Genomic DNA, 10,273 nt, shown 5'->3' on the forward strand with positions numbered 1-10,273 from the left:
CAACTTGTCTGCTTCCAAGGTTTAACAATTATGAATATTCATATGCAGCTATCACTGTGTAAATATTTTCTATTCACTAGGTTAAAACAGGAAGTGTGGTTGTTTGCATATATGGTAGTATGATATTTAGCTTCTGAGAGAACTTTTGAACTCCCTGAACTCCAGCATCACCTTATGTTGTCTCTGCATAACCAGAGTTAAATGAGATTACAGAGGGAAGAGGAATAGATTTCTTGAAGATTTTTATATTTAATCACATGTATACCTGTGTGTCTGTGTGTGAATATGTATATGAGTGCAGAGACTAGAAGTCAGGTCCCTGGAACTGAAGTAATTGTGAACCACCTGACATATGCCCTGGGAAATGAACTCAGGTCCTTTACAAGAGCAGTAAGTTATCATAACTGCTGAGCTATCTCTCCAGCCTCAGAGCTAGTGTTCTTTCTTAAAATGTTATTTTATTTAAATCTTTCACATATTTTGATCATATTCTTTCTTCTCCTCTCAGATCCTCCCCATCTCTGTACCCACCAAATTTCACTTCACGTTCTCTCTCTCTCTCTCTCTCTCTCTCTCTCTCTCTCTCTCTCTCTCTCTCTCTCTCTCAAAAGCTAAAATCCAATAAAATAGACAGAAGGAAGGAAGGAAGGAAGGAAGGGAGGGAGGGAGGGAGGGAGGGAGGAAGGAAGGAAGGAAGGAAGGAAGGAAGGAAGGAAGGAAGGAAGGAAGGAAGGAAGAAGGAAGGAAGGAAGGAAGGAAGACCAAATACAAATGAAACAAAATAACCCCCACCCCAAATAAATCATGGAGTCCATTTTGTAGTTTTGTGCTGGCCAGTACTCCTGGGCATAGGGCTTGCTCTGAAGTGTGGTTAATAAACCATCAGCATTCCAGTGGGAAAAAGAGATTTTTCCTTGCCCAGCAGTTATCAATTGAAAATAGCTTCTTGGTTAGGGGTGGGACTTTGTGTTTACTTCTTTGAATGCTAGTATTTTGTCTAGTTTGAACATGTATAAATCTTATGCATGCTGTCAGTCTCTGCAAACTTATATTGTATTGGCCCCAGTACATGTGGAAGACACTGCTCTTTCAGAGTCATCAACCGCCTCTTGCTCTTATCTTTCCACATCCTCTTCAATGTAGTTCCCTGAGACTTGAGGGGAAGGGTTTGATAAAGACATCCCATATAGGGCTGAGTACTCCAAAGTTTCTCACTCTCTTAACATTTGCAGTTGTGGGTTTCTGTCTTAATAACTATCTACTATAAGAATAAGCTTCTTTGATGAGGGTTTAGTGATGCACTGATCTATGTGTATAGCAATATGCCATCAGAAGTCATTTTCTATATCCATTAGCATAATAGTGGTAGGTTTCCCCTTAAGGTCCAGAACCTGTGTAGACTCAGGTTCTTAGCTACTTTAGCAGTGTCAGATATGGGTTCCATCTCATGGAGTGGGCCTTAAATCCCATAGAAAAGTGATTGTTACTCCCATAACATTTCCACCACTATTGCACCAGTCTATCTTACAATCAGGGCTCTGTTGTAGGGCACAGGATTTGCAGCTCAGTGATATCAATGATGACTTTCCTCTTCTAGTTGAATGCTAGTCAGTACTGGTGAAGCTTCTATTTGTGCATTAGCTCAATTGCCCCATTTTGATTACATAAATAAGTAGTAATTTCAGCAATAAGTCCTTGGCATTAGGATGTGGAAAGTAACCAATAGGCTTGGCAATGGCTTGTGATGTTTGAAGGAGTCTATGGGACCCTTTTGGCCAATGACTCAACACAATGTAAACTATTACTGACACAGAATCATTAACTTGATGGCATAAGATGTCTAGTTGGGACATTATCTCCTCCATTATGTAGTGATTGGTGCACACCTTTAATCCCAGCACTCGGGAGGCAGAGCCAGGTGGATCTCTGTGAGTTTGAGGCCAGCCTGGTCTACAGAGTGAGTTCCAGGATAGGCTCCAAAGCTACACAGAGAAACCCTGTCTTGAAAAACCAAAAAAAAAGTAATTCTATTTAAATTAATTTAATATGTGTATATGTTTTAGTATGTTTCTATTGATTTCGCCAAAGGTCTCTACTTGTTAGTTGTCCTTGCTCATATTCTCTTTGTTACCCTGCCCTTCCACCCCAAATTTTCCTCCTATTCTAGTTTCCTCTTTATCTTATTATAGCACTATATTCTATATTCCCTTTCTTGGAAACACCACCCCTAGTCCCTTACTAGATACCAACTTCCATTGTTATTTAGATTAAAACACACATTTAGAAAAGTTAAAAACTGCCGGGCGGTGGTGGCGCACGCCTTTAATCCCAGCACTCGGGAGGCAGAGGCAGGCGGATCTTTGTGAGTTCGAGGCCAGCCTGGGCTACCAAGTGAGTTCCAGGAAAGGCGCAAAGCTACACAGAGAAACCCTGTCTCAAAAAAACCAAAAAAAAAAAAAAAAAAAAAAAAAGAAAAGAAAAGTTAAAAACTAATATCTGCATATAAGAGAAAACATGAAAGATTTGTCTCTTGGGGTATAGGTTATCTCACTCAGAATGACTTTTTTCTAGCTCCATCCATTTACTGACAAATTCCATGATTCATTCTCTTAACAGTGGAATAATGTTCCATTGTATAAATGTGCCACATTTTCACTATCCATTTGTTACTTGATGGATGTTTACACTGCTTCAAATTTCTGACTATTACAAATTGAGCGGCAATGAACATGGATGAGGAAGTATCTTTGTAATAGGATGTAAAGTCCTTTGGGTGTATGCCAAAGAGAGATATAGCTAAATCTTGAGGCAGATCAATTCTCAGCTTCCTGAGAAGCCTCCACACTGATTTCCACAATGGCTGTACCAGTTTGCACTCCCACCATAAGTGTTCACCTCCCCTAACATCCTCACTAGCATGTGTTATCATTTGTTTTATTATCTTGACTGTGCTGATTTGGATAAGATGAAATCACAAAATAGTTTCAGTTTACATTTCCCTCATGGCTAAGGGTGTTACACATTTTAAAATTGTTTCTCAATCATTTCTTTTCCATGTTTTGGGAACTCTTTAAGTATTAGATTCTTATAAGAAAAAGAATAGGTTATTTCCTCTCCCTTGCTGTGCGCGTACACATGGGGGAAAGGCCAAGTGAAATCCCAGAAGAAGGTAGCCATCTCTCAGCCATGACAGAGAGCTAGCACCACCAAATTTGTCAGTAATTGGAGAACTGAGCTCCAACCTCCAGATCTATAAGAAAACTAATGTTTGTTGCTCAAGCTACCCAGACTGTGGTATTTACTTTCACAATCCAAGGAAATCAAAACATTCAGCAAGGTCACCAACTTTCTCAGATCCCAGTTCCCACTTCCCAGTCAGGTTGCTTGTTTATTATTGAATTTTAGTATTTCCTTACATTTATTTGGATACAGATCTTTTAGCACATGTGTTTTACAAATATAATTACCTAGGCTATACCATACATCAGTTCCTCCTATCTCTGAATACTTTGGTAGTACCTGTTTGCTTCACTACCTATCACTTTGTCCAGCTTGGGGGCTCCTTGAAGGTAGAAATGGAAACTTTAAAAGTATGTAGTCCCAACAAATACAACATTTTCCAGTTCTGGTGAGGTCTGTGTAGTGTAGAATGATGGCTGGTTGTTTAAAAATATGCACATTAAGAGTATCATGATAACTGAAGTACTTCAAAGAGGTGTTAAGTGCCCAGCAGAGGGGTTAGTGTCAGTACCAGAGTGCTGATAAAGAACAGTGTCATACCAATGGGATAGCATCACAGAGACAGGAGGGGTCTGTAGCATGCACACAGCTCAGAGAGCAGTCTGACTGCACAAGTCAAAGATCAGGGGGCTGCGGAGACACTGTGAACATCTCTCTTAAATTAAGTATCTTCTTCCAAGGAGGACAAAACTCAGATCTAGACAGTGGAAGAGACCAAGCTCATGATAAGTTGTCCCTTCCCTCTGACACTACCCTGTACTCTGACAGGGATACCAATCTTGCCAGGAAATAATTCATTGATTTTTTTTCCTCACCTGGATCTCTCTCTTGGTTTAACATTTGTGTTTCATCCCCTTCTCTCTTCTTTAGCTTCACAGAGACACTTAACTAAACTCCATCTCATAAACAGGCTTTCAACATCATGATGAAGTTTGTCTTCCTCAGCATTCTTTCAACCCTACTTGGTGAGTATCTGCATATCTGTCTCTATTTGCTAAAGAGGAGTCCTGGGGAGGGCATGGAAGATAGAAAAATGGTGGAGGCATCTTTTCAGACTTAGTGGATGACTGGTTCTCTAACTCTCAGTACTGCCTCTATCCCTACCCAGTTAGATACTCCCTCTGACAACACCTGCCTTCTGCACTTCAAGTTGGTTGCTTATGTGCTTTGGGGGAGGCATGGGTATTGAGACACCTACTTGAGATCCATTCCACATTAGTTGTTTCTGGACCTATCTGGTACATGATCGACATCATGGTGCAAAGGAGAAAGTGAAGACCCGGATGAAGAAAGGAATCCAACTAAGGAGTACAGCAGCCGACTTAAAGTTGACCATCTCCTGGCATGATTCAATTTCACACCCCATGTTCACTTGTTAGGAAAACATTATTTGATCTGTCTTCTTTTTTTTTTTTTTTTTTTTTTTTTTTTTTTTTTTTTTTTTTTTTTTGGTTTTTTGAGACAGGGTTTCTCTGTGTAGCTTTGCGCCTTTCCTGGAGCTCACTTGGTAGCCCAGGCTGGCCTCGAACTCACAGAGATCCGCCTGGCTCTGCCTCCCGAGTGCTGGGATTAAAGGCGTGCGCCACCACCGCCCGGCTGATCTGTCTTCTAAATATATCCTAAGTCAATCACATCTCACTACATCCAGTGTTCATGATGGTCCAAACCAACATCTCTTGGCTAGAGTATCCATTTTTTCACCTAATAGACCCCTTCATTTCTACGTGCTCTATTTCAAAGGTTTCTATAAGGGTGCTGTCATAACTGCCTTTTTTAACTCTTGAAGTGGTCCCACCTTCATTTAGAATACAAGTCTTTGTGATCCCAGTATTGCATAGAACCCACTACACCTTCTATGTCACTCTCTACCACCACCACCACCACCCTTCACTCACACCATGTAAGCCACATTGGCGTCTGTGCTATTCCTGAAACAGGACCTAGGCCTCTTGTTCTGGCTGTAGCTGTTTCCTCTGTCTGGAATCTCTGGCCCCACATATCTGATGATCGAATCACTCTGTCTCCATGGCATTGATCTTTGCCTGTTAGGTCAACCCTGACCTTTGGTTGTTGCATGAAGCTTTACTTCATGGGCTGACCACCCCCCTCCCCCTCCCCATGACTAGTATTGATTTTCCATCTTTCACTGGCCTAACTTTATCCCTGAGGCTTTAATCACCATCTAGCATGCCAGTTTATTTATTTACTTATGTTTTGTGTCTATTATTTTTTATATGCGTTGACCAATTCAGATGTTTGAGAGCAGGGCTATCTGTTTTATTCACAGGCTAGCTCAAGCTTCTAAGCAGAGCCTGGCATATACGAGTGCTTGACACTAATGTTAATTAATTACTCCCTGGTTGTCCTCAGACTCTGCAAGCATTAGTCTTGTTCTTGTCTTGATACTGGCATGTGTTCATTGTGCAGTAGTTGGAAGAGATGGATGACTTGGGAAAGTCCTTGTATTAGTTACTATTCTCATTGCTATGAGCAAAGAACTGACAAGAAGCAACAAAGGAGAAAAGGCTCATCTGACGTATGAGCTGAGGGTACACTCTATTACGGTGGGGAAGGCATAGTGGCAGGAGCCATTCTGGCAGTAGAAACATGGGGCTGCTTGCTCACATACAGGCAGATCAGAGACTGGACAGTAAGGGGGATAGGTTATCAACTTCAGAGCTTGCTCCCTAGAGATCAACTTCCCCAAATTAAGCCACCAGCTGGCATTTGGGTGTTCAAACACGTGAGCCTGTAAGGGGCATTTTTACAACCAAATGTTAACACTCTAAAATTGGTAAAGTGGTTTAGTACTTAGCTAGATAACAGTTCCCATTAAATTGTACAAAATGAGAGAGCTTGTAATTTTTGAAAGGCATTTCTTTATTATTGTGTGTGTAAGATGAGGAAACCTGTGTGCTATGGTAAATTTGTGAGAGTCAGTGGACTACTTTATGGGGAGAGTACTCTCCGTACATCTTTGTATGTGTTCTGTGGGAATCAAACTCAGGCTGTCAGTCTTGCTCAGCAAGTGTTCTACCCACTGAGCTTCATTATAGGCCTAAGAGAATCCACATTTCAAATTGAGGAATATTTATTTACAACTAAAGGAATAAACACTTTTTAATTTTTAAAGTAGGTGTTTCTTTCACTTGTCATTTTCTTCTGAACAAAATAAATCACTTTAAAATTTTGATTCACCATTTAAAAGTGCTGAAGAGGAGGGGTGCAACGGTTTGAAGCTAGTGAAATAAATTTATCTTGTTTTTTCCCTTGTTATTGTTGTTTTGGCTTTTTTTTCAGGGGTTTTCTAAGTGATTAACGAAAAAAACCCTATTCTGCCCTTTCCAGGTACTTTTGCCTATAATCCAGACCACATAGCTGGTCCCACTCCCCCATACTTGGTCTACCTGAAGTCTGATTACTTGCCATGCACTGGAGTCCTGATCCATCCTCTTTGGGTGATCACAGCTGCACACTGCAATTTACCGTGAGTGAAAACAACCTCAGACCATTTTGCTCTATGAGTTCTCAAGTTAGATATAGACCCAGCAACATGCATATGACTCTCAATAAATGAGACATAGAAGATCTTCAGGGACTGTTCTTTAGGGAAGGCTAATTAAGGTCCGTATGATTGCAGAAACATTGACAAAGTACTTTTATGAACACCCCTATCATTCTAGGAAACTTCGGGTGATTCTTGGGGTCACAAACCCGGCAGATGTTACTGAAGAGCATGTGGAAGTGACCAGCTCTGAGAAAATAATCCATCATCCATACTTCTCAATCTCTTCTATTTCGTATGACCTCATGTTAATCAAACTGAAAAGAAGAATTAGACCCAGTAACTACATAAAAATGGCTGAACTGCCTCAACACGTTATCCCTGTGAATACCATGTGCTCTGTCTCCACCTGGGCCTACAATCTATGTGACACCAGTGAGTTCAAAGCATTACATGATGACTTCTGACTTAGCTGGCATTCTCTCAGGACTCTGAGCTTCTGAAATTCTACTTTCATGACATTTTCTTCAAGTTTCTACAGTCAATGTTTCTTTCCTTTTCCTCCACCTCATTCAAGCCTTTTCTTTGCTATACCTTCTTATCTTCTTTACTTACAATATAAAAGAAATAGTTTTAAGGCCAGGCGGTGGTGGCGCACGCCTTTAATCCCAGCACTCGGGAGGCAGAGGCAGGCGGATCTCTGTGAGTTCGAGGCCAGCCTGGTCTCCAAAGCGAGTTCCAGGAAAGGCGCAAAGCTACACAGAGAAACCCTGTCTCGAAAAAACAAAAAAAAAAAAAAAGAAATAGTTTTAATAAGAATATATGTAGATGTCTAGGCCTAAGTTGATGTGTAACCGAACTTTATTTTGTCTCATAGCTTCAATCTTCTTTACTCTAAAATGAAATACAACCCTACATCAAAAGTTTTCAAACCATTTTAAACAAATAATTAGCTCAAATCCTTGAAATCTGAAAATGCATAAGACATCAAATATAAAACAAATCCATAATATTGTGGCAAGTCAGACAGAGCATGACTAGGTAGGACTGAGACAAATACCTGAAGACTAGAGAGAAGGGGAATGGGTGGAAGCTGACCAAGTGGCATAGAGCCTGGTGTTCGAATGCACGGTGGAGCAGCCATAATAAATAATCATATATTGTATACTTCAAAACACAAAAATTCCTAGAAGAAGAAATTTTGAATATTCTTATCACCACTAGAAAATAATAAACTGGGTTACACTCACTGGGTATAAAAAAGAAAAGTGACTTCCCCACAAAAACCATGTGCCTTATTTTGGTCTAACTCATGAAGTAAACATTTCTGAAATAACTCTCAAAAGAAATAATGGGGCTGTGAAATTTTTGTTATACTAGAAAGCAAAGCAAAGAAGCTCAATGTTTACTTTGAAAATTAGAGTCATATTTTCAAATAAAGCATGAGAAATAAACACACATTCAAATTAAGAAAAGTGAAATGTCAAAATACAAAACTTTTGCCCAAGAATCCCTAAGAAGGGCACCAGTAAATAGATGACACAATAGTCTCCTTATTTTCATCCCATGACAGAAGAGAAGTACTTACTTTTTTTGTTGTTTTGGGTTTTTGTTTGTTTGTTTGCTTGCTTGCTTGTAGATTTTGTTTTGTTTCTTTCTTTCTTTCTTTCCTTCCTTCCTTTCTCTCTTTCTATTTCTTTCTTTATTTATTTTGCATCCTAAGCAAAGTTTCTCCTCCCTCCTCTATTACCAGTCCCTCCCCCAACTCCCCCCCCCAGCTATTTCCTCTCTCCCATCTACCCCTCCACCCTAGAAACCCTTTCTTATGGGTATTCATCATTGACAATGCTTGTGAGACTTTGATGTAAAAGAAACAGCTTGAATTAGGAACCAGAAGACATGGTATTAAATCCTACTATACCACTTATTCTGATTGGTTTTCCTTTTCTTTTACTAGTGTCTTGGGTGATATTGTTATTATTTTATTATAATTATCATTATTATTCTATTATTTACTTACCAAATAATTATTTTTACCACCTGACAAATAAAAAAATTTGACACCTTATTTCTAAATTCCCTCAAGCTTTAAAACTTGTATAATAAAAGATACTCTCCAAATGTTTAAATTTCCAGGCGAATTTTTAAAGCAATTTGCTTCATTTTGTTGCAGAAGTGTCTAACACATACAAACCACCCTTCTAAGGAGATGGACATTTGCATTATGACGAGTTGTTAATTTGATGATCTCCTGTATACTTAGTATCTAAACTTCTTTGTTCTCATTTCTCTGAGTTTGAACTCTTTCCCTAATAATAAAACAAATGTTGCAAATAGAGGAAAGCAAAAGGAAGCGTTAGTGCTTAGAAGAGCTCATGACATGTGTGATTTCTTTCCTCTAGCCAAGGACCCTGACTCACTGCAGACTGTGAACATCTCTATAATCTCTAAGGCTGAATGTCGTTCTGCCTATAAAGCCTATGAAATCAAAGAAAACATGATCTGTGTGGGCATCGTGCCAGGACGAAGGCTACCCTGCAAGGTAATGGATTCTCGAAGCCTTGCTTTCCTCATTTGATTCCTTGTCTTCTGCCAGAAAGATGACCTGCTTTTCTCTTTCCTGGTAGGAAGTGTCCGCTGCCCCAGCAGTCTGCAACGGTGTGCTTTATGGAATCCTGTCTTATGCAGATGGCTGTGTTCTGAGAGCTGATGTTGGCATCTATGCTAGCATCTTTCACTACATGCCCTGGATTGAAGAAACCATAAAAAATAACTGAGCTCCCACAACAGGAAGAATTCAGAACCATGAAACAAAACTTGTGCCACATTCCACCTCACAATTAAAACAAATGGGCTCCTTGGAGTGTGATAGGCATGCCAGGTACTTCTTCTGTACACTCAGTGATTAAGGAATCATTCACACATCTCCCTTTCTCTCCCCCCATCACTGAAAATGGGAAATTCGAGACTTATAATTTCTTAATCCATCTGGTAATAGAATTATTGAAAGGGGCAATTCACGATCATTTGGAGATATCAAACTCTCTACTACTGGCACTAAATTAGGCATATTTTCAGAAAGTTGAACACATCATTTGGGAAAAGGTTGTCTGACAGTGAATGAGCTGATAGAGGAATCAATTGGAGTGAGAACTTAAAGACGGGGCTGTGGAAGGTACAGCATTAAGTCCCATATTCACACAACTATTTTTTATTTAGTTTATTTATTATTTTACATCATGAGTTCAGCTCCCCCTCCTCCATCTCCTCTCAATTTCTCCTCCCACCTCTTACCCGCCCCCCATTCACCCCTCCTCCATATCTTCTCAGAAAGGGTCAGGTCTCTCAAGGGCATCAGCAAAGTATGACACATCACGCTACAGTAAGACCAAGCACCTCCCCCTGTATTCAAGATAGACAAGGCAACCCAGCATAAGGAATGGGTTCCCAAGAGCCAGCCAAAACACCAGGGACAGCCCTTGCTCCCACTGCCAGGACACTCACAAATATACCAAGCTACACAACTGT

General features: G+C 40.1%; 1 protein-coding gene across 3 annotated transcripts; it reads left to right on the forward strand.

Annotated features, from left to right (window-relative positions):
* The first annotated feature begins 3,835 nt into the window (after nt 1-3,835).
* On the forward strand, nt 3,836-9,620 carry Prss58 (serine protease 58). Of its 3 annotated transcripts, none has more exons than XM_042273122.2 (6): nt 3,836-3,901; nt 4,151-4,205; nt 6,589-6,727; nt 6,924-7,180; nt 9,148-9,287; nt 9,373-9,620. In XM_042273122.2, the coding sequence occupies exons 2-6, from the start codon at nt 4,163-4,165 to the stop codon at nt 9,520-9,522; spliced, it is 729 nt and encodes a 242-aa protein (XP_042129056.1). In that variant the 5' UTR covers nt 3,836-3,901; nt 4,151-4,162; the 3' UTR covers nt 9,523-9,620. The 3 variants fall into 3 exon arrangements, with proteins under 3 accessions (XP_042129056.1, XP_076422549.1, XP_076422548.1); XM_076566434.1 differs by having other exon boundaries at nt 3,845-3,969; nt 4,111-4,205; XM_076566433.1 differs by having other exon boundaries at nt 3,848-3,964; nt 4,150-4,205.
* Nucleotides 9,621-10,273: the final 653 nt, after the last annotated feature.

Source organism: Peromyscus maniculatus, chromosome 3 (genome assembly GCF_049852395.1).
Source record: "Peromyscus maniculatus bairdii isolate BWxNUB_F1_BW_parent chromosome 3, HU_Pman_BW_mat_3.1, whole genome shotgun sequence".
NCBI lineage: Eukaryota > Metazoa > Chordata > Mammalia > Rodentia > Cricetidae > Peromyscus > Peromyscus maniculatus.

Coding starts and splice junctions, on each gene's coding strand:
- Prss58 (XM_076566433.1), top strand. Junction 6,728..6,923: donor GCTGCACACTGCAATTTACC/GTGAGTGAAAAC, acceptor CTATCATTCTAG/GAAACTTCGGGTGATTCTTG. Junction 9,288..9,372: donor GACGAAGGCTACCCTGCAAG/GTAATGGATTCT, acceptor CTTTCCTGGTAG/GAAGTGTCCGCTGCCCCAGC.